Source organism: Acromyrmex echinatior, chromosome 12, assembly GCF_024713525.1.
Source record: "Acromyrmex echinatior isolate Ae372 chromosome 12, ASM2471352v2, whole genome shotgun sequence".
Taxonomy (NCBI): domain Eukaryota; kingdom Metazoa; phylum Arthropoda; class Insecta; order Hymenoptera; family Formicidae; genus Acromyrmex; species Acromyrmex echinatior.
The window spans coordinates 7,977,376-8,004,257 of record NC_141863.1 but is presented as its reverse complement, the minus strand read 5'-3'; the positions used below and the strand labels follow the sequence as shown (position 1 = coordinate 8,004,257).

General features: G+C 31.2%; 3 protein-coding genes and 1 pseudogene across 17 annotated transcripts; 2 read left to right on the top strand and 2 right to left on the bottom strand.

Annotated features, from left to right (window-relative positions):
- The first annotated feature begins 3,995 nt into the window (after positions 1 to 3,995).
- LOC105145190 (histone-lysine N-methyltransferase SETMAR pseudogene) lies at positions 3,996 to 6,993 on the top strand (annotated as a pseudogene). The gene is made up of 4 exons (XR_015547010.1): positions 3,996 to 4,148; positions 5,012 to 5,054; positions 5,268 to 5,338; positions 5,698 to 6,993. The product of XR_015547010.1 is annotated as a histone-lysine N-methyltransferase SETMAR pseudogene (transcript).
- A 546-nt stretch (positions 6,994 to 7,539) lies between these two features.
- Positions 7,540 to 15,178, bottom strand: CrebB (Cyclic-AMP response element binding protein B). 9 transcript variants are annotated; one of them, XM_011054606.2, is made up of 8 exons: positions 15,022 to 15,178; positions 14,133 to 14,246; positions 13,397 to 13,546; positions 13,140 to 13,263; positions 11,102 to 11,191; positions 10,448 to 10,591; positions 10,004 to 10,073; positions 7,540 to 9,838 (listed from the first exon to the last, which is right to left on the bottom strand). In XM_011054606.2, the coding sequence occupies exons 2-8, from the start codon at positions 14,223 to 14,225 to the stop codon at positions 9,694 to 9,696; spliced, it is 816 nt and encodes a 271-aa protein (XP_011052908.1). In that variant the 5' UTR covers positions 14,226 to 14,246; positions 15,022 to 15,178; the 3' UTR covers positions 7,540 to 9,693. The 9 variants fall into 9 exon arrangements, with proteins under 9 accessions (XP_011052908.1, XP_011052912.1, XP_011052910.1 ...); XM_011054610.2 differs by having other exon boundaries at positions 10,004 to 10,064; XM_011054608.2 differs by lacking the exon at positions 15,022 to 15,178 and adding an exon at positions 14,737 to 15,007.
- A 13-nt stretch (positions 15,179 to 15,191) lies between these two features.
- On the top strand, positions 15,192 to 18,549 carry LOC105145194 (uncharacterized). 2 transcript variants are annotated; one of them, XM_011054605.2, is made up of 5 exons: positions 15,192 to 15,443; positions 16,903 to 17,216; positions 17,553 to 17,657; positions 17,744 to 17,836; positions 17,911 to 18,549. In XM_011054605.2, the coding sequence occupies exons 2-5, from the start codon at positions 17,084 to 17,086 to the stop codon at positions 18,186 to 18,188; spliced, it is 609 nt and encodes a 202-aa protein (XP_011052907.1). In that variant the 5' UTR covers positions 15,192 to 15,443; positions 16,903 to 17,083; the 3' UTR covers positions 18,189 to 18,549. The 2 variants fall into 2 exon arrangements, with proteins under 2 accessions (XP_011052907.1, XP_011052906.1); XM_011054604.2 differs by lacking the exon at positions 15,192 to 15,443 and adding an exon at positions 15,698 to 15,827 and having other exon boundaries at positions 16,619 to 17,216.
- Positions 18,550 to 18,909: 360 nt separating this feature from the next.
- LOC105145193 (annexin B9) lies at positions 18,910 to 25,506 on the bottom strand. 5 transcript variants are annotated; one of them, XR_015547014.1, is made up of 8 exons: positions 25,282 to 25,506; positions 23,084 to 23,125; positions 21,848 to 22,229; positions 21,372 to 21,451; positions 21,035 to 21,281; positions 20,721 to 20,902; positions 19,308 to 19,436; positions 18,910 to 19,222 (listed from the first exon to the last, which is right to left on the bottom strand). XR_015547014.1 is itself a non-coding variant. In XM_011054599.2 (7 exons), the coding sequence occupies exons 2-7, from the start codon at positions 23,111 to 23,113 to the stop codon at positions 19,618 to 19,620; spliced, it is 972 nt and encodes a 323-aa protein (XP_011052901.1). In that variant the 5' UTR covers positions 23,114 to 23,125; positions 25,282 to 25,502; the 3' UTR covers positions 19,487 to 19,617. The 5 variants fall into 5 exon arrangements, 3 of the variants coding, with proteins under 3 accessions (XP_011052901.1, XP_011052903.1, XP_087268250.1); XR_015547013.1 differs by having other exon boundaries at positions 18,910 to 19,230; positions 19,311 to 19,436; XM_011054599.2 differs by lacking the exons at positions 18,910 to 19,222; positions 19,308 to 19,436 and adding an exon at positions 19,487 to 19,668 and having other exon boundaries at positions 25,282 to 25,502.
- Between the last annotated feature and the right edge of the window lie 1,376 nt (positions 25,507 to 26,882).

Genomic DNA, 26,882 nt, shown 5'->3' with positions numbered 1-26,882 from the left:
ATACATATGCTTCTTTTCCACAATCCAAATCTATATAGGTCAGTACTTGTGCCATTTTCGTTTTTCATTCAATATATTGATAGATAAATTTTTTAATTATTAGTTGAAAGGTAGAAGGCCAAAATTTTATGAATTATTATGGCAATCATTTTGGAAAATACTATTTCGAGAAAAATACGATTTATTCTCAAATTTCATTTTTCTCAAGAGTATCAGTGCGCTCCTCGTCCTGATGAAGTGAAAGGCAAGGTTCGTTGACATTTGCAATGAAGCATGACACAACGATAATTCGCAAATCCTTTGACATCTCTGGGAGCTTTTCGATAGAGGCACAAATCGATACAAGAATCAATTCTGTCTTTATTTCTTACTGAAAGTCAAATTTATCAAGTCAAGTTTATCAAAAGCCATTTCTTGTTGATCGAACAAGAATAGGATGACTTGTGTCTCTTACTGGAAAGCTCTCTCTAAACTTTTCTTTTTTGGCTGATGTTTATGAAATTGAACGAACCTTGGCCTATTTGAGTGATAATTTAAGCATTCTCTATCGCTACTTTGTGAATAATAGCTGTCATGTTAGGCCATGTCATATTAAATTTCTAAAAGGTCAGAATGTTAAAAAAAGTAGACATGTGTACCTACAATTTGAGCTCAGAAAAAAATTTTTTTTTATATATTCCCTTTATTATGAAATGATAATCTAACTTCTAGAGAAATAATAAGTTACAAGTTTGGATGCTTATCACAGATTTTAGCACCTCGATTACGTCGATATTTATTAGTTTATTTTGTTTTAAGGTGAGAGTTTTAAATGTACTCCATCAATTCCTTATTTGATTTAAAAAAATTCTTTAGCTTTTAGTAATCATCTTTTTTATGAGAGCTTTTTTAAAGGAAATTGATCTCATAGTTATAGGCAAATACATATATGTAAAAAGTTTTAAACAGAATGAATTTTATAGTTCTAAATGAAAAATGTTTTATATATTATAAAATTATTATATATCAAAAGTAACGGTTAGAAGTTATAGTATTCTACCTCCTATTAAATATAATGAGTCATTCGTGTATGCAATGTCCTGTGCGCAATATCGTTGTGTGTGCAATGTGCTATGTGCAATATTGTCCTGTGTACAATGTACTGTAATATTGTCCTGTGTGCAATACGCTGTGCGCAATACTGTCATGTGTGCAATGTGTTGTGTGCAATAATATCGTTTGTGCAATAATGTCATTTATGTAATGAGCTGTGTGCAATATTGTAGTGTGTACAATGTGCAGTGTGCAATAATATCGTGTATGTAATACGCTGTGTGCAATATTGCTGTGTGCAAAAAAGCTGTCCTAGCAAATGTTGGACTACTGCCCGAGTTTTGTGAATACAGTAGCACATAAATATTATAGTAATACATGATCTTGACAAACTTGGCTATCTGAGTTCAGAGAGAGTGCAAAAATGAAAAAAACAAACCTATTATTTTAATGTAAATTGAATGTGTAATATAATTCAGACATAATATAATTACAATTATTTTATTCCTAACATGAAAATACTAATAATTTTTCTTACATTAATTTAGGTTGTAAATAAATATTGAGATTGAAATTATCATTTTCTAGCTTAGTTTATAACAAATATAAATTATAATTTCGTTTCCGTTCGATTTCCTTTTATTAAATATTAAATTATAAGCAAATAGAGATCAAGGTCAGATAAATTACTTTATCATTATCATTTCCTAACTTAAGTAGTTCTTTAGTAAATCGAATTACCATTGAAATACCTAATTTTTTTATATAATGAAGTTGAAGTACTGAAATTGACATGTACAAAATTCTATGGTAAATCATCGATAAAATAAGAGAAAAAAAAAATTGTAAATGTAACTTTTTACGTAACTTAGTGACCGATAAAGCTCGCAGACGCTTTTTTGATTAACTGCACGCAAATCTCACCATAAACTTTTCTCAAAAACGTGATTATAAGCTTAAAAAAATTACGATTTTGATGGTCACAGAAATGTAATAGGTCATCAGTTATTCTGGAAAAATATTTAATATTGAAGTGGCAAAATATGGAATAAAATATAATGGCGACATGTGACAGATAAATTTGGCAATATCGCTAACACTTGATATTGATACTGTAAAAAAAGAATTTATATTCACATAATTAACTTATTGTTATATTTATATGCATAAACTTGCATATAAATTTAATCCAAAGTAAATATAACTTCACCTTATTTTCATTCGAAGATTCTTGATTTTATTGCCAACTTGAACAATTTCTCCCTTTTCTTCTTCATTTTCTTTTTTATACATTTTTGTTTATAAAACTTTCACATGCAACGTACATTATAATTCACGTTTTTATTCTTGTTTTCGTTCATTGTCACGCGGAATAGCAGAAATCCATGAACGATTAACTTAATCCATGATTAACTTACCAAGCGACTATTATTATATTAATGTGAATAATATTTGTAGTTTGTTCGGGGCACACACATACATGCTTTATCCTTACGAATAAATTTATCCTTCAGAATTAATACTATATTTATTGGAATATTTTATGGTTTTATCATAAAAAATTGCTTTTTGAAAAGCACATATCACTAAAAATGCGATTTGTAGAAAAATTAAAGTTAGTGAGATATATGTATAGAAATAATTTTCATTTCAGAGTCTTCATAAAAAATTTATCCAAATACATTACATTGCAATGTTGCTGGAATGTTTTGTTGCAATATAATAAAAAGCGAACATCTTAATATTTGTTGAAATTTTGCAACAATGATTCAGCAATGATTTTCGCAATCATGCAATATTGCAATGTTTCAGTGAAATCATTCTGCAATGTTTCTGCAATTTTTCTGTGCTGTATGCATCCGATTGTAAAATTTATTTTAAATCATTTGTATTTCGTATGAAGAATTTTGAAGTGCAATTAAAAAGATTTGTGAGTCATTCTATCAATTATAATTAATGAAACTTTTTTGGACTATGTACTTAATCGAAATAATCAGCGGGATTAAATTCGACAATGTTTATACATGAAATCGTTTCGTATGAAGTTATGAAGTACCATTAAAAACACATTTGTGAGTCTTTCAAACACATTTAATTATTTATTATAAAAGCGCGTTCTGAATACGAGCCTTTGTTATCTAGTGACTTTAGAAAATTCCATTTGATACAATCGGTAGTTTCTCTAGTATCTCAGTACTCCTGATTCTTTTCCGATACCATTCATAACAAAATTGCTCCGTACAGCAAAAAAAGTAATTGTTAAAAAATCTGTCATGTAGACAGTGGGATGTATAGACTATAGAACTTATAGTAATAAAAGGAAAATATGGACGTCGAGCTGTGAGCAAGATCTAAAGGATAAAAATATCTTTCTATTCTCTTCTATCCTCTTTTGACATATGCGCAGAAAAAAGAAAAGTTACTGAGCAGGACAGAAATATTTTTCTATCCTCCTTTTGGCATATGCGCAAAAAGAAAAAAAGTTACTGAACGGGATAGAAATATACAATACATCTTCTGTCTCCGAGGGCCGATTGCTCCTTTTGGTTTTACCTATTAGGTAAATCCTATTAGGTAAATCTGGCAATCCGCGCATGTGATTGGCTAATCTTGCTACTTACCTAATAAGTAAAATTTGACAAAAGGAACAATCGGACCTGGGGATCAATTCTGTATCTTGAAACGAGGAAAATTATTGTATAAAAGTGAGCAAATTTACTAGGTATTAACCAATGAAATTATCAGTATTCTAGTAAATTCGTTCACTTTTATCATTTTCGCCTCATTTCAAGATACAGAATCGATCCTCTGAGTCTTGTTCACACTTTTCACTCATTGGTTGGTTAGGCTATTCCTCTTCCATTACTATAAGTTCTATGATCCAAGTCAACTGTAGCTTTTGTTATATGTACACTGGGGCGTAGTTCTTCCCACCTCACGACAGGCGGCGTTCCGACTGCTCCTGTTTCAGGCAAATAGACTTTCCTCTCGACTGTGATCGGAATTGCCGTCAACTCATCGGTGAGCGCCATTTACTCTGATTTACATACTGCGAAGAGGAAGAGTCAGGATGGATTCGACGTTTACACAACGAAAAGCAAGAGAAATTGCAAGAGGTAAGAAAATTAAAGGTTTTTAATACACGAAAGAATCTTATAATTAGTGAATTTTCAACGCCTGCGGTCGTATAAAATACTGATTACACATTGTATACAGATCTCTCAAATCATGCTCGCCGCAATTTGTAATCCACATGTATCCATGCAATCATTTGTTTTAATCCAATGTATATTTTGGCAATAGATTTTAATTTTCATTATTAAACTGGAGTTGTACTTATTATTGATCTCGATCTATTTAAAAAATAAAAAAGTGATTATACTTAAAAGCTACTACTATACTTAATACTATACCTACTTTAGAGGGTCTGTAATTATAATATTCACATTGCTAGAAATTGTTCCGAGATCTCGGATGGAGAAAAAGTTGACCAATGATTAATTGACCGAATTATTAAAATGAAATTTGTTAATTCTTTCTCTATTTGAGACAAAGCTTCTTTCCTATCGGGATTCAAGAAGCCTATTTACAGTTTGATATATCGTGTGTTTAAATCATGTGTATATTTCAGTGTATATATATTTTTTATATTTGTGTATTCAGAAAGTCAAGTGTGTATCTTGAAATGAAATGAAAATTATAAAAGTAAGCAAATTCATTGACCAATTATAAATATTCTAGTGAATTTGCTCATTTTTCTAATTTCACCTCATTTTGAGATTCACAATGGACCCTCTGATATCCTTCAAACGTTTTTCATATTCAGAAATTCTTGGTATTACTAACATGATGAGTTTAATTGAATATGAAATCATGATTATATTTGTACATGCACTACCAACTGAAGAAATTTATTTTAATTTTTATTTATCAAAATAGCTTGAACATGTAAATTAATTATGCTAATATTTTTTTGCAGACTTATGAAATCAAGATAAATTCTTCATCCTGTTAAATAAATGGTAAGAATCATAAATATATAATCACATATCTTAATAACATAAATCTAAATAACAGGATGATATGTCTATATTTCTGAACAAGATAAAATTTTTAATAAAATTTTGTTTTATTATGATTATTTCTACATGCACTACCAACTGAAGTAAATAAAAAAATTCTCTTTTGAAAAATATTACTGTCAGAAACTACTAATTTATGTTCCATTTTTGCAGAATGTAAAAGAACAGAGATTAGCTTATGGAGATCTACTTAGATAAGAATAATGCAAATCTGATAATGTGATGTAAGTATATGTGTACACATAAACTATACAAGAGAGCATCAGAGACTAATGAGACTGATTTTCTTACAAAATTTTTTTTACTTATGTTTTGACTTAATCATTGAATTAAAAATTAAATCAAAAATAACATACCTTACAATTAATGAATTACTTCTATATTTTGACAAAAGGAATGGGACAAATGCATTGCAGTGCAAGAGAAATATATTCGAAAATTACTTGAAAGATTAAATAAATATTTTATTAATTTATATAAAAATTAAATCTGTCTCATTATTCTCTGATACACTCTTATACACATATAATACTTAACATAATATTGGGTCATCTAAAAAGTATCCGCGGTTTTTTGTCACTAGATGGTGTTGATGGGCATATATCGGGCAACACTAATCCGATTGTCAAACGAACGCGCGTCTGAAAGATGACATTTTAGATTACATTTTTTGTAAACAAAGTTTGGTGATTCATCAATCATGTCAAAAGTTATATTGGTTTGAAAATGAGTGAAATATCTGAAGAAATACGCTATGTGATGCTTTTTCACTACAAAAAAGGCAAAAACGCAGCACAAACATGCAGACGAATTTGTGAAGTTTACGGCGCGGATGCTGTAAGTGAACGCAGGACGCAGGAGTGGTTTGTTCGATTTCGTTCTGGAAATTTTGATGTCAAAGATCGACCTCGCTTTGGTCGGCCAGTCACTGAAAAAGTCGATGAAATTTTGCAACTGGTCAAGCAAGACCGGCATGTGAGCTGTCAGGAGATAGCCAATGCACTAAAAATTAATCATATGACAGTTTGGAATCATTTGAAAAAGGCTGGCTATGCAAAGAAACTCAATGTTTGGGTGCCACATATTGAATTAACGCAAAGAAATTTGATTGATCGAATTTCCATCAGCGAAACACTACTAAAACGCAACGAAATCGACCCATTTCTGAAGCAAATTATCGTAGGCGATGAAAAATGGGTGAAATACAAGAATATTGTTCGTAAAAAATCATGGAATAAGCACGACGAACCACCACAAACGACTTCAAAGCCTGAATTGATGGCAAATAAGGTGATGCTGCGTGTATGGTGGGATTGGAAGGGAGTCGTCCATCATGAGATATTATCACATGACCTAACGATTAATTCAGAGCTCTACTGTTCACAACTGGATAGATTACAGGAAGCGATTAAGGAAAAACGACCAGAATTGATTAACAGAAAAGTTGTCTTCCATCATGACAACACCAGACCACACACATCTTTGATAACGCGCCAAAAATTGAGGGAGCTTGGTTGGGAAGTTTTGATGCATCCACCGTATAGCCCGGACCTTGCACCGTCTGACTACCATTTGTTTCCATCTCTGCAGAACTCTCTTGATGGAAAAATATTGGCCGACAAAAGAGCTGTCGAAAATCACTTGAAAAAGTTTTTCGCCGATAAACCACAAAAGTTCTACACGGATGGAATTATGAAATTACTCGAAAAATGGCAAAAGATTATAGATAATAATGGCCAATATATACTTGATTAAAATTGATTTTCAAAATTTCATTCAAAAATTGACAACAAAAACCGCGGATATTTTTTAGATGACTCAATATTACTGTTACAATCAATATACACATTGTGTTTGTATAATAAATATTAAAGATGTACAGTTTATTTTTTCCTGAACAAACCTTATATGTATATAATAAGAAATAAAATATACTTTTTGTCATACAATTGAAAAAAAAAAGAGAATTAAATCGATGCGCTTATTAAGATATACATTATGGAATTGAAAGTCAACAGAAATAAGTTGACTAGTAATTCATCGAATTGTAGTAGCAATTGAAACAATAAAAGCTCATACTTAGAAAATGCACTTAATATTGCACCAGGTTTCTTTAGTATGGAATAAATCCTTCTATTTGTCTAGATAACATTTAATAGGAGGTACATAAAGTAAATTAAAATATGCACTTGTACTACTTTCGGAAAACAGAAGAAGGCACTTTAAGAGGTCGATTCTGTAATTCTTAACGACAGTCATTGATGTCACTGTGCAGATATAGAATAAAAAAGCTGTGCAATGGCATCAACGATTGTTGTTCAGAATTACATAATCGGTCCCTAAATTTAGTAGATAAGCGAAGTGAAAATGAATATTCAACACAAGTCAAAAATTTGAATAATGCAGTGACAATGAAATGCACATGTAAAGGATACGGCACATTTATTATCTGTAATTCTTTCATTCTGTCTTCTTTTGTTCTTTTTTTTTTAAGCAATGCTTCATAAATTGACAATGTTCATTATGCACGTTAGCATTACAAAACTACGAATAATTGAGATGGACCGGTAAAATATGAAATTCTAAACGATGCATCCAGCGTCGAATTTTTGGGTACGTACTACTTTGTTATAAATAATTTTCATATTACTGTATGCGTTAGAAAATGTGTCAGTAGATATCTTTTTTTTTGTGATAATGCGCCATACGAATTCAAGATTACTTGCGCCAATAGTGACCAACTGAAATTCACAATGTCATCAACTGCAACGACTTTTGTTAAAAAAATTATGCTCTTTATTTGGATCTTTAACGTTATCTTTTCATGGTAAAACCACGCGTATCGTTCACAATACATTGCGTAGTGTCAGTATGTGTCAGTAATTGGTTTTCGACTCGACGATAATGAGATTACGTGGGGACACGAGTCCTCAAAAATAATACAATTCTCGTGATAGAGTTGCGTGTGTCAAGTACATAAAACTATATTAATAATATACTTTAAAAATATCATATAATATATATATATATATCTACCCATATTTACCTACAACATAATTTCCTTCATACGTATATACATACATATGCATATGTTGCGCGTTCTTTAGTATCCAACATATGTATATGTATATCACAAGTATCATAAATCTTCAAGGCACTCCAGATGTATATTACATTCATATTTTACAAGTTGTGTTGTCCAGCGTTTAATGAACGGGGCATTTTGACGAGACGTAAAACAGGATTATTTTACTCGTTTTAAAAGCGGCGTAATAACGTCCTGTATGCACGTTTATACAGCAAATGAAAGAGGCGATGCAGGCATTAGGAGAATGAGAAGTATCTTTTTTCTTTTTTTTCTTGTATCACTCAAATGTGTAACTACTTTTACAATTTTTTTTCTCTACGTTGATGCCAAGATACTCTTATAAAGCGTTCAATTTTAAAGCGCCTTCATTAGAAGCACATAATTTTCAATGCTGCTTCCCAATTTTCTTTTGTGAAACTAGACATGTATAATTCCATTTTGCGACAAATCGTATATTAAGACCTATTTACAGTAGATGGAAGCGCGTCTCGCCATGGCACGGTTTTTACACGCACAGGAAACAAATATATTATTTATATCAATAGGAAACGCAACGCAGTATTGTACAACGCTCACTAAACAAGTAATTTTTGTTTCAATTTTCTTACCGATTGTATCATCTATTATATAGATAGTTAATCCCAAATCGTATAGTTTATAGAAACGTGACTACGCTTAATATATATACAATGATAAAACAACCTTGCGAAATGTTATCTTTCACAAGAAAAATTAAGATTTTTTGAAAAATAATATATCTTCTAGATAAATTATATTTTCTAGTGTGTGTGTGTTTGTGTGTGTGAGAAACGGATATCTATGAATCACAAATGTTTCAAACATTATTTGTTGTACACAATTTGTAAGCCACGGCTTTTGTTGAGTTTATTTACATTTAAACTTTTCATATAGATAGTCGAACGCTATTTTCGGTTAGCGCGTGAACTTTCATATATATATATATATATATATATATATATATATGTGTGTATATTTTTTTTCTATATGTATATATTAGAGAAATAAACTGCAGCGTGTCATAATGAAGCAAGACACGCCTTCATCTAGTACAAACGGTCGGTAGACAGTGATGCTAAACAAACACGAATATCATTTGCCAGTTATGTTATTAATGCGATTTAACCGTTCCAGTCTATAAGGTCGAAATTTCGAGTACGCAGATTCTAAGTGAATCACACGCTGTATTTATCCAAAATAGAGACTGATATACGAAATATTGCCTACGTGTTTGCTGCCTCCATGTCTCATATAACTTTGGCTTCCCGCTTTAGTAATAGCAAGTTTCACAAGCCTTCGTATTCGTACTTATAAATACAGTATGTTACAGAGAAATATCTATAAGAATGCATGTACATCACCATCGCTTACCCCTAGCAACATTTAGGATAATGTACACAAACAAGACATGTACAGGTTCATCGACTGGATAATAGTTTTGATACACTGTCGCGCAGGTTTTAAACACCAATCTCAGTCGGTTTTCTGCTGATATAATTCTTTTAACGATTTCAGTTCGTCGATTAGCGTCTGATTTCTATTCTCCAGCACCGCAACACGATTTTCTAAGCACTTTATATATTCTTTCTTCTTTCTTCTACATTCACGTGCCGCCTCTCTATACATTAAAAATAGAGATAAGAATATTCTTTGTCATTAAAGGGATTTAATCTTTTCTCATCTTTATATAATCGTCTTTATATAGGATAAGAAAATTCTATTATATCTGTATAGGTAAGTACGGATATAATCTGTATGTGATAGGTCTATTCTTATCACTCACCTGTTCTTAAGCAACCTTAACTCTCTCTTTCGTGCCGCATCCTCCACTACTACTCCGTGACCTGTATAAGCTGTAACATTGCAAGAGACTGCACTCTCCAAATTTTTACGTTACGTGTATCATAATTCTCTATTTTTTACTAGATAGCTTTTTTATTTTATTTGTTAAGAATCATTGTATTTATCAAAAGGACAGATAGTCTAGAAAATACATCAAATTGTACTATTTATATATTATTGCAAATCTAAAAATAGTAAGTAATATTAATATATGTCGATTCATGCAATATAGATTTTTGAAAAATAATTATTACGTCTATATCTATATAAACAATATATATATTACAATAATGTATGATCACGATACAATATTGTAATATAATAGAAACAAAAAAACTGAAAAGCTTTCTTAGAATCTCTGATAGGAAATGATGCAAAAGCACACCTGGGACAAAAAATTGAGTGTCCTGGCCCTGTGCATACTGCACTATAGCTCCACCCGCTGTCGCCGCATTGCTCATAGTTAACGTGTGAAGCCCCGGAACTCCCTCCCCTTGGGTCGCAATTTGAATAGTACCGGCAGGAATTACTGTAAAACAAATAATTTTGGAAATGTAAATATGTTCTAAAAAAAAAAAAAAAAAAAAAATATCCTCCAACTAATGATAACAGTGCCGTGCATCGATAACGCACTGGAAATGATAATGCATTTGCGTTGAGACTTTAGATGCGTGATACATAATGATATAATGTTCCTCGTATAAGAAAAAATTATTTGAGTTTTTCGGCGCCTTTTTCTTTTTCGTCGAATGATCCGAATGATAAGTCTATATCGCTATCCCATAAGCAAGAATGCCACACCAAGCGAGTATCGTGAAAAATGATATACAACGTTAGGCAGTACACACAGGGATGAAAGACAAATAATAAATGCGAATGAACCTTTCAAATTCTTTTTTTTTCTTGTCCTTCTTTCTCATTAAGTACTCCTCTAACATCATCTCCCTCGGTATAAAGAATACAAGAACTACGTATATGGACAGCCTATGGAATGTAATACAGCCAGGAAAGATATGTAAAAGGAGATAAAATAACCAACCTGTTTGATAATGGAGCGAATGGGAAGACACTTCACTGTCCACGTTAGAATCACACTCGGAGGATGATTCTAAGGGGGGCAAACGACCGTCTGTAACACCGAATCAACCCAAATCCCCATTAATTAGCTCGTAACCGGTGTCGCTAACACGTGTAGAGTGTGTGTGTGTGTGTGTGTGTGTGTGTGTGTGTGTGTGTGTGTGTGTATGCGCGTTATTTTATATACATCATTTTCGCTTTTTCTTTTTTTTTTCTTTATCAAATTTATACCATGTGTATCCTTATTGATAACATTGAATAAATATATTCTAAATTACTTGCAATTATCTGCACCCAGAAAGTAAAATTGTAATATAGATAAATATGAAAAAAATAATGAAATTTCATCATGTACTACGATTTGTTAAACTATTTCCTTTCTGGCTGCTGATTATACGACATATATTTATCATTGCGCTGCGTGCAGTCAGCTCATACAAAAAGGAAATAGAAAATAGCTGAGAAACATTTATTGAGAATAAGCTCTTAAATTTTAAACGAAAAGATAACTAAATTCCGGATAGAAGTAACATGGAAATAACAATTAATTTTGCGTGAATGGCTGATAGTTCCATATATAAAATAAGAGTCTATGAAATCTTTGTGAAACTCTTATATGATTATTAATATGATTATTAATTTGATAAAATTTTCTCTTCCACAAGTTAAATTATAATAAGAATATAGGGTGTAAAAATGGAAAAGGAGTGGATTTCATGCAATAGAATTTGTTCAAAAAATTAATTCAATAAAGATGTAAAGATTAGTGGTTACTTGCCCGTTTTTAATTTACGATAATTCTTAAGAGAAACGAAATTTTGTTATATATAATGTTTTTTTTCATCAAATATATGTTTTCAATATTTATTTTTAATATGGCTGTCAATTGCACTTACCTTCTAATACATCCTGTATACATGAGGATTAATCAAATTAATATAAACGTCGAAGTGATAATTACAATAATAATGTATGCTCCATAACATATCACGGTGGACATGAGTGTGTATTCGCCGATAAATCGTTGAAAAATTATTTTTTTCGAATACACACAGGTGGGCGATTGCGTTTATCACTTAACTTTACTATTCCAAATAAATTTCTTTTTCAATGTAATATTAAGGTAATGGAATCAGAAAGGAACGATCTGCGCAAATCCTCTCCCAAAATTTCTTCCTAATTTTAATAATCTCCTATGTCTCTGCTTTTTAAGTTAATTTACAGTCACATTGCTGTATAATATTATACGAGCTTGGTATGGCATACTTCTCTTATATACCTGATTGTATGTAAACTGTATAGTATTGTGTTTAAAAACGTAATGTAAGTCTCATTTCACGCGCTAAAACTCATTATGTCTTAAAAGAGAGCTTATATTACTTATTTGCGGTTGAAACCAGAAAAGTTTCAGCGCAATAAATATTCATTATATCGTACCTGTGCTAAATTTGAGGAACAGAATTAAGTAATATATTATTAAAAAGAGAAAAAAGGACATTCACATTAATTTAGTAGTACTAAAATAAATATGATCTTACAGTTCAAATTCTTTATACAACTTCAAGATGCAAATATGCAAATTACTATAGATTTTGTATCATCAACTTATATGAACTAACATGCACGTGAACGTTTTATGTGATTAATGCCCGTTTCCATCAAAGTAGATTAACTTTAATCTCGATTCAATTTACTCTTCGTTTTATTCTAGTTGTAAAGATTAGAAAAAGACGAAGAATAAGTTGAATCGAGATTAAAATTAATCTACGTTGGTGAAAATGGGCATAAGAGCGCGTACAAATATTTATCTTTAACATTTATTTCATTCGCAACGAAATGTTAAACAAAATTTCGCGAATGGTATTAATTCAAAATCGCGAAAACCAGCGACTACACGATTAATATTCTCTATATCGCGACCTAAATTTCTATTGCACAATAGAATGTCTAGCACATTTAGAGACAAGCTTTATTATTTAAGTAAAAACGTTATGTCTTACCTGTAATTTCTCCTCCACCTAAATCGTTGAGAATCTTTCTGTAAGACGGTCGTCTGGTTAGAATATTCCTTTTCTTGGGTGAATCTTCGTCTGAGAAACTATCGTCACTACCAGTTTCCACCACCTTAACAAATAGTATTCAAATTTCAATGATATATTAATAACTGCGTCACACATTTGCGCGTACTGATAACAATGCAGACATCTGGACGATCTTTAGGCTAAGGCGTTATAAAAAGTTAATACATATGACTTACTTGAAGCGTCTGTAAACTGCCTTGTGCAGTTTGTATAACGGAGTTGGGTTTGCTAACCAGAATAACGTTTCCTTTGGAGATTGCGACGGGTTGTATGTTTGTGGCGGTCTGTATCACGGACTGTTGATTGGGTTGTATGACTGATTGCACCTGTGCAAGGATTAAACAAAGTGTTAAATATTATGAACAGTCGAGACAATTATATCATTAAAACTAATTGTAAACACATGATCATTATTCCTTGTACATACAAAATACGTGGTGTACAATATTGTAATAATTAACTATTAAAGGAATAATGTACATGTTGTTTGTGTGTTATGAGAAAGGTGGGAACTTATTATTCATGGAACTTGAAACATATACCCAAAACTTATGCTGAATGTATACCTTTGACAATGTTATATTTACAGAAAGTACTCCCAATGTTCTATAATCTAAGGATGAGTGATTTTGGGAAGGCCTTTGCGTTCCCAAGATGCAACCAGCATTATGCAAGAACGGATGTTTAAATCGCACTTGCATTACAGAGAAACAATAACGATAGTAAAAGGATAAATAAACAGTATGCACATGCTCCGGAATAAAAAAAAGACAAATTCTCAAACATAGATACACAGGAGAGCCTCCTGTATACCTGTGTTATTCCTGACGAGGATAGCGTCAATTGCACAATGCTGGTAGAAGTTACCAAGTGATGAGTTTACTGTTGATGCGTTCTATCGATAGATTGTACCGAGGTTGCAATTGCTGGTGCTGCGTCGCTCTGGGAGCCCTGCACAGACAACGGATCGACGGTTGATCCATTTTCTTCGACCATACTTTCCATAGCCCGACTACCTCGCGAGCTCTGCAATATAAGAAACACTGTATATAATACAAACATTTACGATGTGTTCAACAGAGAAGAACACAATGTCATATCCCATTAAAAATATAATAATTACATTGATTCACAAGTACACATTTGAACGACACAAATGACACAACAAAACCTTTGAATTGAAGGAGCTTTCGATTAGCCGAACACGAATCATTTAAACTTCCCGCCAACAAATGAGATGACTGCTACTGCGTCATTTACATAAGCGGAGCTAAAAATAAGACTGAGAGGGAAGGAGGAGGGGACAATAAACACGCGTTCGAGGTACTGTTTCTTTCTATCTCTCTCCCACTCGACAGGAAACGACGAAGAGAATTGCCACTCGGATAAACGACAAGAGTAATCCTCGTTCCCGCACATACCTAGGAAATACTCGCGCGTAACCCGCGATGCTACCCCTCCCCTAGGTGACGGATGTCAGGATCAGGGTGAAAAGGAGCAGAATCACACGACCCACCTCGTGCCGACCATCCGGAGCTTACGCGGATACGCGCGGTCTCTCTCTCTCCGAGCCGTCGGGTCGCCATATTTCGCGGCATCACGTTAAGCGTAGCAGACGAGCGTAAAACGCGCGTATGCGTCGCGCGGCCACGAGCTAACGCGGAATGAGCGAAACGCAATGCAAGCAACGGTGGACGCGCGATCGTTTCTTCGTCTCGCACGCGCGAACGTCGCGGTGCGCGAGGAGCCGCGCGCTTGGTCCACGGCCCGATTGTTATTATTCTCCAGCTGGGGCACTTACCAGTTACGTATTTCTCGTCACCAAGTTTGCTGCAATCGGAGTGGGCAGTCGGGCAGGTACGTAGCAGCCACGTCAAAACTCCAGTGGCTTCGTCACTGGTGGAGCCCACGACCTCTGAGTTGCGCGTCACGCTCAAGATGGCAGTCGTCGTCGTGATAGCTGCTGCCGCCGCCGCTGTTGTTGCCGTTTCGTGACTTTCGTGATGCTGCTAATGCTGCTGCCAGTGCCGTTGATGTGGTTGTTGCTGCTGACGATTCCCTCTCGACCGCCGCCCTCTGACCCCTCATAATCTGATCTCGTCTATGTTCTAGGCGCGTCATGCAGTCATGCATGCGATCCAGTATGATCGCAGTATCGCGGTTTCAATCCTCAACGACGGCGATTCCCGCGATTTTTTCTGTCGCACTCTATTCAACTCTATTGTACTCTTCTCTCTCTCTCTCTCTCTCTCTTTTTCTCTCTCTCTCTCTCTGCTCTTCGTAGCATGTTTTGCTCTTTATTTCCTCTTATTTTATCGGAAAATACATATAATTGTGATATTCATGATATATAGAAATGTATATAAAAATGTACAAAATAAAAAAGTAATTATAACTGCATTATAAATTATAAAGTGTAGATTCCAATTGGAAACTTAAATATCCGAACATCGGAAAATGGCCGATAATGGCGCTTTATATGATCGCGTCTCGTGCAAACTTCATATGTAGAATGAAAAAACGGATTGTGTATCTGCACATAGAGAGAAAAATGTACTAAATTTTAATAAATATTTGTTTAGTGTGTTAATCGAATATTTATTAAATGTAAGTATATTTATTTGATACAAAAACCAGATTATTAATTTAATTATATTTTTTTAATCGGCAAATATATTTATTTTCCGCAAATAAATGTTATATTATGTAAATATTAAACAATGAATTATTAAAATTTAGTACTTTTTCCTTTTATTGGAAATTTGTTACTGAACTTTTTTTTTACTTTTCTCTAATGTTTATTTAATTATACATGTATTCAATTTTAAATGCATCCTACAAAGAACAGTTGTTTAATTATGAAATTTTTACACTATCAGATTTCGGTAACAATTGAGGGATCAATTCACTAAAAATCAAGTTATTCTAGATTAATTTTAATCTTAATTCAACTTATTCTTTTGCTTTTTCTAAGTTTTGTATCTATTTCTATCAATAAATTAATTTTAATCTTGATTTAACTTAATTTTCATGTTTTAATGTTCTACTTTTCTAGTTGGTAGAGAAAAGGATAGAGTAAATTAAAGAGTAGATTAAAGTTAAGGATTGTGGTCGTAATCTGTATAAATAATTGACCAATTACAGTTGAATGAGAAAGGAATCATCAACTATGATTGGTCAATTTTCACAGATTACGGTCAGTATAAATAATCCTTTAATTTACATTGATAGAAATAGAGCTTAGAAAAAATAAAGAAAGAGAATAAGTAAACTGAAATTAAGTGTTTTTATTTTTCTTCTGTGTATCTGATAAACAATATATTACAATGCAAAAAAAGATCAAATTTATCCAATTTATCTTTTTATTACTAGATTAAAGCCTTTTTCTTTTTCTAAAGCAGGACGTAGTGATGTTCAAAACAGTTTGAAACGCACATGCGATCTATATTCGTTGCACTTTATGGACGAAACTGCTTCAATTTTGGCGGGATTTTCCCTGATTGATGAACAATGGCACCGATTGGTCTGTTCTTTTTAGCTGTACTTATTGCACTTTTTATCCTACCTCCTTTTCTCTCCAACGGGGAGAGAAAAAGAAAAAAAATTCGAAAAAGAGAGCGATTCGAGAAGTTTAATTGAAAAGTACACATCCTCCATTTTTTAAAACAAAGAGTGTTTACAGTGTTTATTAGTGGCGGTTCGTATTTCGTAGTATCAATAAGTATTAACAGAAAAGTAGTGGTCGTTAATCGAAAATTTGTGTTCTAAGAGACAGAAGATCGCTATTCGAAACTACGAAAAAGTATCTCTAACAAGATTCAACGTCTGCCTGGTTTATTGTTAGAAAGCAAAACTAAAACAATATGGAACGATTGCGTCACGTTAAATTTATGGATATTGCTTTTATCGGAATATTATTTTATACGGGAGTCGCGAAAGCAACAGGTCAAGATGAGATAACACCAACGATATTTCCATTGGACAACGAGACACGCAGTATATAATATATAGATATACATTTCAGTAATATTTTGGAATATTTTTAATTATACATTAATTAAAATTTGTTTAATCATTTTACTGTATTTAACGTGAAACCTTATGTATTCAAATGTATATAAATTCACGTAGAAATATTTAAACACTAAAATTGCTTTGGATCTGCAAAAAATTCTCTTATTTAATTTATTTTCATAATTGGTTTATTTAAAAATTTATAAATTATGCAAAAATTCTTCATTAGTTAATGCTTACAAAATATATAAAAATATTTATAAAGTATTTATAAAATTTATAGCATAAATTTATAGCTAAGTAATTTTTATTTTCTAGATGAATATATTATGAAAATATACGATAATGGTTGCGAATGCATTGAATATAATTGTGGATGCTGTCAGCATTTACAATGGGATGTAGTCTCTATGGACGGAAAGTGTAAGTACATAATTATTTATAATCTATATTATAATAAATATTTAATATTGTTATATTCTATTTTGCTACATTTCTATATATTATAGTATGCGTAAATACAAGTTATTTAGAAAAAGACTATGGGTTTTCACTCACAATAACATACAACAACTTTGCAATTATTAACGAGACAATTTCAGGTAATATCTGATTGCACAAATGAAAATATACATTGTCGTTGTCGTATTTCAATAAATAGAATATATATTTTTAGCTCGAAATCCGCCACCTATTTGTTTTGGAGAAAACATTTTAAATGAAGTAGATGTTGAAGTTTGCTTGCATATGTATGATATAAACATTGATAAAGATAAGTTTCGCGTTTGCTTTGAGATTTATGGAAAAATAATGAAACTTCCAATCACTAAAATAAAATTAGGTTGTCTCCAGACTGAACTACATAACAAGATGAAGTATATCGAAAACAATTTGTCAAAATTGTTTCTTAAAAAGGTGAAAAATGATGCACTACCCATTGTGATTGTGATATGAGTAACATACCGAACACTATATAAGAATACAGAATCTCGGTATTGCTGTAGATCCAGATATTTTCTTCAAGTACATTATGATAAATTGTTAATAACAAATGTTCTTCATTTCTTTCATAATTTTACGTTGTATATTTTTATTTCTTGGATTTTAATTTTCAAAATAAATGTAATCGTTCAATTGTGTTAACTTTAAGCAAAAATAATTAATTTAAAATAATTAAAATACTGGACTAGCGAATACACAAGAAATTTAAAAACGAATACTGATTAATGTTAAGAAATGTAAATTTTGGGTGATGTTTATATTGAATTTCTTTGTCAGAATGCATCAAAATAAAACACCATGTTTATTTCTTTTATTTTTGTGCCGCATTGATATATAATGTTTAAGTTTTATTTTTATCTAATGTAAAACAAATCTCTTATTTTGTATTTTATTCAGGATTGCCACAAACTTGGAAAACCGGAAAAAATCTGGGAAATTGAAATTGGTCATAGAAATCAAGAAAAATCAGGGGAAAATGTAAAAACGGTTGCAATTTCGAAATTTGCTCATAATTCCCTGAAATTGCTTCTATTTCAAATAATTGTTATAATTTTTTATATCTGACATTTATAATCAAATATAAGTTCAAAACTTGTGCGATTTTAATAAAATAATTAAAATTTATATTTTATTCAGTATTTTTATTTGATTCTTTTTTTTCGTTATAACTGCATTCTTTTTTTTCCAAAACTAATTTATTTTTTGCTGTGGCTTGAATTTGCATCCAAAATTATACTATGCTACTAAGCTTTTTTGCGTTGTTTTTAATAATATAAACTAGTAGCTTTCCTACAACCCTTGAGTCTAAATGTTAAAATTTACATATTTTATATCACTCATGGAAAATTTTTTATTTTCATTTGGAAAATCTGAAAAAATCAAGGAATTTTAAAATTCATTTTCTGTGGCAATCCTGTTTATTGTAACATTACGTTATATTTGTAATCTTGTCTGTATAGATATTAAATAAATAAATAAATTATTAATATAAATAAATATAACATTAAATATATATATATATATATATATTTAATGTTATATTTATTTATATTAATAATTTATGTGTATTAAATATACATTTATTATACTATATTATTTCAAATATTTTTCTTTGTTATAATTATTTCGCATGTATTATAGGTATACTCTTTAATTCAACATTGCTATCAATAATCTTTTCCACTCGGCGGTGCAATCGTTCTGGAAAAGAAAACAGATATTTTTTCGCATTATCAGTAAAACGAGCTGAGAATTGTAAATATGTACGTTTATTAGAGATAAATGTATGCATTACATTTACATGCTTTCGGATTATTGACAATTGTGTTAAATATCTGATTGGGTTCTTTTAGTAACAAAAATAATTCTCTCCTCGAGCTCATTAATTCAATAGCGCGATCAGAAGCCGTTTAAAGTCGTCGCCGCAGTCATTCTGTAAATGCAAAAAAGAATGTAGGAAAATTAAAGCTAAACATCGATTTAAGGCAAATCATGATGTTCATGTATTTATAATAACATACAACTAATATACAGAGACATGCATGCAGTCAAAAATAGCATAGACTAATTAATGGAATTAGTACAGTGAAAGACAAATTTGCGTTTAAATTAATAATTATAATTTACTAATATACAATAGCCAATCAATAGATCAATTTTCAATTGATCTTCACAGAGACTCATGTACAGTATTTTGATGTACAGATTTTCTATATTATTTTGTAACTCATTTTACACACGTATTGTAGCATCACTCCGATCAAGTGCAAAACATCTATAACTCGAGTAAAACCATATTCACCATTAACAGCCAACGAAACGTAAGAAACTAAATTCAATAATCAAAATCTTTGCAGAATACAATGAAGCGCTATATAATCTCCGCGACATTAAAGTATTTTCAACAAAAGCGTCTGTTGCACGATTGAAATATTTTCATCCGACAAGGGTAAGCAAGAGTCTCTTGTAGTCGCCTGAACAGTCGTCCTGAAATTTATGGAAAGTTATACGGAATACTAAGAGATATAGTATATGAGTTAATAGATTATTATATTATAGTTAATTATTTTATTGTAGTTTAGTGACTGCTGATGCATATAAGTATACAGATGTAAAGGAATTATGTGAATGTGTAATTTAACATTTCGATTGGAGATAAAGCATTGTTATATTAAGTGAATGAAAGCGTAAAATTGAAGCGCTGGAATTAAATTGGATTTCGATCAAATCTGTGTGAATCAAGGAAAGAAATTAATTTTGTATTTATTGAAGAATTTTTCATTAAAAATATTCTGTTTAAATATATTTCTATTATTAATATTATTTTGTATTTTTATTTGTATTATAATATATTGTATTATTGCATTTCTTTATCTCTTATTAATTTTACTGCTACAGAAATAAAATACAATAAAGAGAGCAAACATAATGGATACAATAAATAGCATAAATAAATTGTTTCAGAAATTAACGTGTTATACTTACGTCGATAGCTTCCGCAAGAGATTTTCCATAAAGTCTCTCATAGGCATCCTTAATGTCGCCCAGATCAATCTCTGATCGTGTCACAATAATGCGTATCAATGTCGAATCGTTCGTGCCCATTCCGCGCATAGCTTTGTACAATCTTTCCGCGAAATAAGCAGTCTTATCGGAGGCGCATTTCACTGAAAGAAGACCATTTTAGAACAATGAAAAAAATATACATATGAAAAAAAAGAATAATAAATAGATATTAATAATAGTAACGAATAACTTACTAAATAAATAATAAATAAATATTATATTTAATTTCTTACCCACAGCTAAGTAGCCATCTTCGACAGAACCAGAGAATTCTCGCTTGATAGCATGTTTCAAGGTGTCTCCGGTGAGGTGCTCGTATTCTTTGAAGATCCGTCGCAATTGAGGAAAACTCTTAGTAATGAGAATTGCGTTGAAAATGCTTTCGTCGGTGCCCCACTGTCCCTCACCCGCAGCTTGAAGCCTCTCGGCATCCTGACGTGCGGCCTCCTCATCGACGTCTGGACTCTCGTCTCTACTAGCCTGATCGTTAAGAATAGAGAAAAATAGAGAATAAAAAAACTGACAGAACAGTTGCGACAAATTGTACATCAATTTTCAATTATTACTCACGCAAGACAACGATACCAAAAGCCTCTTGAAATAACCAGAGGTATCGCTTTTGAGGTCGTCTTCCAGCTCTGTATCGTACACTGGAAACATAAATTGAAAAAGTTATATTCGTAATTCATAAACTGTATGAATCGAGCAGAACTACACTGGAAAAAAACTAAATTTTATCTGTTTGAATAATTCTGAATAAATATTTACTAAATATAAACATATATTTATTTGATTAAAAATCCATTTGATTTTTTTTTAAGTAAATATTTATTTACTATAAATAAATGATTTATTAATAACATTTAAAGAAATATGTATCAGAGAGAGATCAAGATTTAATAAATCTTTTTCAGTATAAAAAATGAAAAATATACTTTTTTTAATGAAATACATTTTAATGTTTGTTCTTTACAGGATGGAATAAGGCGGTGCTGACTTATAAGAGATAAAATCGATTCCGAAAAATACGTTGCGTTGAAACTTACGGTCCTTATAAACAGCCGATATCGTCTTGATACCATAATTGCTCAGGGATGCAAGGACTTCGATGAGTGCACCCTCGTCGGTGCCCATGCCGGAAATAGCATCATGCAACTCCTTGGCGTAATACTCGGGAAGAGGCGTCATTAGACCCACGATGGCTTTTTCAAAGTTTCCGGACAACTCTGACTTCAACTCGGAAATGAGGTCCTTGCCGTACATTGTCTTAAATTTGTCGGCAATTTCTAGTCGCTGTACGATACCGCGATGAGCCAAGACGTCCAATACGGCCTGCTCATCAGTCCCGAAACCCTTCATTGCAGATCGTAATAAATTGGCATCTGCTTCGGCATCGAAAGGATCAGCCGGATACACGGTGGGTGTGCACTGGAAACGTATTTAATTTTGCATCATTCTATTATCTTGTTCGAAACGATTATCAACAGACTTCAATGAATGAAATTGAACGTGCATCAAGTTTATTAATTATATTAAAATTAATTAGAGTTAGATAATTTAATTTATTAATCTATATTTATTAATCTAATTTGTAAATCTTTTATATATATATATTCAATTAATGCGACTTACTTTTTCTATTAAGTAATTATATCTTAAATAAGTGAAAAAAAACTGATATTGTTCAAAAACAAAAGCGTAACAAAAGCTCGTGATGAAGCAATTCTATTTTTATTTTATTATTAGGTGTTGGAATTAATTCGTAGCGTTTTTTAATGAAAGAATGTTATTTATTTCACATGAGCATTAAAAAATACATTAATGAAAGTACTTCCCATCACTTGTAAAACGCTACGAATTAATTCCAACACCTAATAAATGTTTATTTTATTAAATGTTTATTTTCAACTTTATTTAATAAATATAATAAACTTTCTGCATTAATTTAATAATGTAAGAGAATTGTTTTTAATCTCGCTTCTTTTAAATTCTATATATTCATGCTAATTTTAGAGAAGAGCAATGTCCGTTTTAATATTAACATATCTATGACTGATTCATTCTTACTAAAATTTAAACTTAATTTTTTTCGTGTTGTTAGCAATAATTCAATTAAACGGCCTTTGTCTTTCTGAATTTAGAAACATGCTGCAAAAATTACAGAATTGTCTATTTATAATAGATAAGAAATTAAAACAGTATAAAAACGAGATGATTCATCTTGCTCAGTCATTATGCGAGATTTTTATTGCGAAGTTATGAGATATTAACATATGAATTACCTGTATGTGATAGTACTGACTAGCTGCCATCTTGCTGATTATCTGAAAGCATTTTTTATACATATTTTATTTAAATAAAAAATTAAGAGCTTAGAATTATTTAAAAAATCTTCGATATTATCAGTATTATTTTAGGAGGCAATTACTTTATTATTTTATTTTTATACATTATATGAATGATTTTAATAATTTTCTCTTTTCAGTCTCAGATCTAATTTTTAAATATTAGATTATTAATTATTAATTATTATAATACTAATATATATTAATCTAAGAACTCTAGAAAATGCAGACGATTTTTTTGGTGGTTTAACTAAAATTCTTTGTTATATTGTTATAATTGTGCGCCTTTAATATAAAATTCATAATTGTCATTAAATTAAAAGTGACGATCTCTGTGATAATAATTCTCATCTACACTATTATCTTTCACGAATAATGCGTGCAAACACGCGATTTGGTGACACTGCTTATGTCCTTGACTCATTTCAGATACGCCTCACATTTTGCGACGATGATCTCATCGAGTAAAATCCTGTATACATTTGCCTGTTGCTAGATGATTATTGAGAATCTGTTGTGTCACTTCGCATAATTTAGATGATGAAAAAGAGGACACGATTTGTAGGATACCGCAAGATCATATCGATTGGATCAGCAAAGTGACATTCGGGGTGTGGCTTGCTTTATACCTCCTTCGACAGCGATGTGCTTTTCTGGAGAACGATATCGGTTCTGGTGGCCGACTAACTAACGGTTCGCAACCAGCGTTCTCGTTACCGAGAGCCTCTTTCGTCGAGGACGGCAGAGAGAGAAGAGGAAAGGAATTTGTTGGTGGGGCGAATACGCGTTTGTGTCTGTCGACCGCGAAAGCATGAAACGATGGTTCGGTATTCTTGCCGGCGGAAACCCGGAATTGCATGACACAACGCGGAACAGATCGGTACCGGTATCTCTCCGTAACTCTCACGTGGTCTTCAAATAGTTTCTAATTATTCGAATTATCGAGCCGTGAATATTAATATTGTTCATGCTTCTCTTACTCTTGGTATTGAATAATGATCCGTGTAAAAAATTAAATTGTTATAGCAATAATAATAATAATGTCAAATTAATGAAATTATTTCAACTTGAATTTTATTTACTTGCTGTTCTTTAATTTTGTTAATATTGATCGCAATAACTATTGATTTTTATTTTCAAGAACTTATGTCCTTGAAGGTAATCTTTGCCAAGCCATCGCTTTCGAAGCAATACGGTGGCAGGAAATAGATTTAATGCAAGAAGCACGAAATCGATACTAATTGTTCGGGTCATTATTGATGATTGGTTTCGCAACACGAAATATTAATAATGACGAACTACATGACTCTAACAGGAAAAAAAGTTTAAAGTTCACGACATATATTTATGTAATATACCCATTAATATAATTGCCAACGATGGCGGAAGTGGCTTTCTTATTCAATCTTTATTAGTTCCCACAATGATTCATGCGAATTTAATAACGTCTTTTTGCTTAGAGAAAAAGAGAACACAAGCACAGATATATGTTTTTAAGACAAATAATTCAATATGTGTAAAAAGTTTTCAGTATCGATTTTAATTGTTCGTGAAATGATAATAATTAAATAATTTAACAAACTTTAATCGTATTATGTCTTATAAGACAAATATACTGTCTAAAAATTTTCTAAAGTTCCCAAAATCAAATTTTTGATATCAAGCTTTTTAAACTTTATGTTGAATTGCCTGTTGGAAAATGAATAATTTGTTTATCGCTAAATTAATTAAATTCAATATATATATCAACAGGATCGTGTAATAAGTTACTGATTACACTACTAAATTAATCTGTATTTTTTTTTACTGATTACAATTGAATCATATTTAAAATTTAACAATCCAAGATTATTGAAGTCAAACAATTGTAGTATGATTAACATGCTGCAATTACTTAGCAATGTCTTGAACAATTAGTTAATCAAGGCCAATACACGATGAAAGTCTCACATATCACTTCAATGCAAACTGATTATACTTTTATATTTTTACAAAATATATAATATATTAGTCTCTCAACATATTTTTTTAAAGAATATTATATTAGCTTCAATAGTTTTCACGTATCAGCTAATTAGAAAGATCATAATTTATTTAATCTACATTTATGTTATATTGTTTGTAGCTTCACTTACAATTTGCGCAGAACACTGGCTTTTGGAACGATTCTTCGTCACGATCTACGAATGTGAATGTTTCGCACTGACACTGGGTGGGAACGTTCTGACAGCGGCAATATTAAGGACAGCATTGAGAAGAGAGAGAGACTATGTGCTGGTCAGTACTGGTGGGGTTGTCGACGTAGCATCGAATAATGACGTGGAGAACGCATCCTGTGGCAAGCCAAAAGATGGCGAGTGAACCGTCGAATTGATGCCATATACGAATCGATAAAACTACAATGAAAACAATATCTATATGTATATAAAATATCAAAAGCCCATCGTATTATATCATTAGATTATATACGTCACAGAATTATATCTCATTATTGATTTATAAACGTACCTATAATTTTAATTTACACGAATTGGAAATAATAATTATGTTACATGATAACTTATCGAAGTTCTTTTATTATGTTTATTTTTAACTTTAAACAGATATAAATTTTATAAAGTTTTTAAAACTGTTGTGTTTATAATTTATAAAAAATATTAAATGATATATGAAAAGGATTATAATATTGTTATATATATAGGATGATTTTTTAAGGTACAGTTTTTAAAAAGTATTCTATGTTATAAAATTTGAAAGATTTTATGAGAAAATTTTGCTTTGTTTTGTAATTTATTATTTTACATAAAATGATATTGGTTGTTAGCTTCATCTTTTTAAGATAAGAGAAGAATGAGTGGATAAAAATTTATTTATCATATCTAACTTGCCTATGTAGTTTCATAAAATGTTTCAGAATGTTATTTGTTACGTATTTCCCTATTTTTTCTCTGAATGTTACTCACGAAGTATATGATTCATAATCCTTGACTCAATGAGAACAGATCGTGACGTTCTTTTACACGTAGAATGTGTGACGAAATCAGCACGCACAGAGTGCCTCGGAAGTCTCGCGTTTTCCTGTGAACTACAGAATGAGACCGAACTATAAATAAACATATTGTAACGTCAGGCATTATTAGTTAAAAGCAAGATTTCATCTTTAACGTAGATACAAGTATCAGTTATGCTAAACCGATTAATGACAAATCGATTGATCTCAAGCAAATTTTTAATATAACTTTAATGTAAACTTTAATTATTATCAGTGCATTTGACGTATCAAGCCAAAGATTTGTGTAACGTACAGAACATTGTTTTCTATTCCTATATATGTTTATTCCCTATCAATGTAAATGATGTCATCATACTGCATAACATGCATACTTGTAAATCTATTCACCCAACACTGCAATCAGATTTTCATGACGCATTTCAGAGGAATTGATGAATTCACTATGGTATCCAGTACAAGGATTATTATTTAAGAAAGTATTCATGATAAAGTAACTTTTGCATCGATGAATCGGTTATGTTAAAAAAATGTACTGTAGAATTAATGATATTCTTGTAAAATTTTTATCGTTACTATAAATATATTTTAATATATATTGCGGCGAAAAAACATTATTAATTTTTATATTGAAAATTAACATTTGGAGTTTATAACTTACAGTAGAAGGAAAACATCGAGAAGCCGTCTGAAAATGTTTTATTAAGATTACATATGGCAAGCGAG

Excerpts from the sequence above, each read along its gene's own strand:
- LOC105145193 (XM_011054599.2), bottom strand. The coding sequence starts at position 23,113 with ATGGCAGCTAGTCAGTACTATCACATACAG. Across the intron at positions 21,452-21,847 it reads ATCGGCTGTTTATAAGGACC|TGTACGATACAGAGCTGGAA; the intron begins GTAAGTTTCAAC and ends TTATGTTTCCAG. Across the intron at positions 20,903-21,034 it reads AGATGGCTACTTAGCTGTGG|TGAAATGCGCCTCCGATAAG; the intron begins GTAAGAAATTAA and ends GTCTTCTTTCAG.
- LOC105145194 (XM_011054605.2), top strand. The coding sequence starts at position 17,084 with ATGGAACGATTGCGTCACGTTAAATTTATGGATATTGCTTTTATCGGA. Across the intron at positions 17,658-17,743 it reads AGTCTCTATGGACGGAAAGT|TATGCGTAAATACAAGTTAT; the intron begins GTAAGTACATAA and ends TATATATTATAG. Across the intron at positions 17,837-17,910 it reads TATTAACGAGACAATTTCAG|CTCGAAATCCGCCACCTATT; the intron begins GTAATATCTGAT and ends ATATATTTTTAG.
- CrebB (XM_011054606.2), bottom strand. The coding sequence starts at position 14,225 with ATGGAAAGTATGGTCGAAGAAAATGGATCAACCGTCGATCCGTTGTCT. Across the intron at positions 13,264-13,396 it reads GCAGTTTACAGACGCTTCAA|GTGGTGGAAACTGGTAGTGA; the intron begins GTAAGTCATATG and ends CTATTTGTTAAG. Across the intron at positions 10,592-11,101 it reads TTCGCTCCATTATCAAACAG|TAATTCCTGCCGGTACTATT; the intron begins GTTGGTTATTTT and ends TTTGTTTTACAG.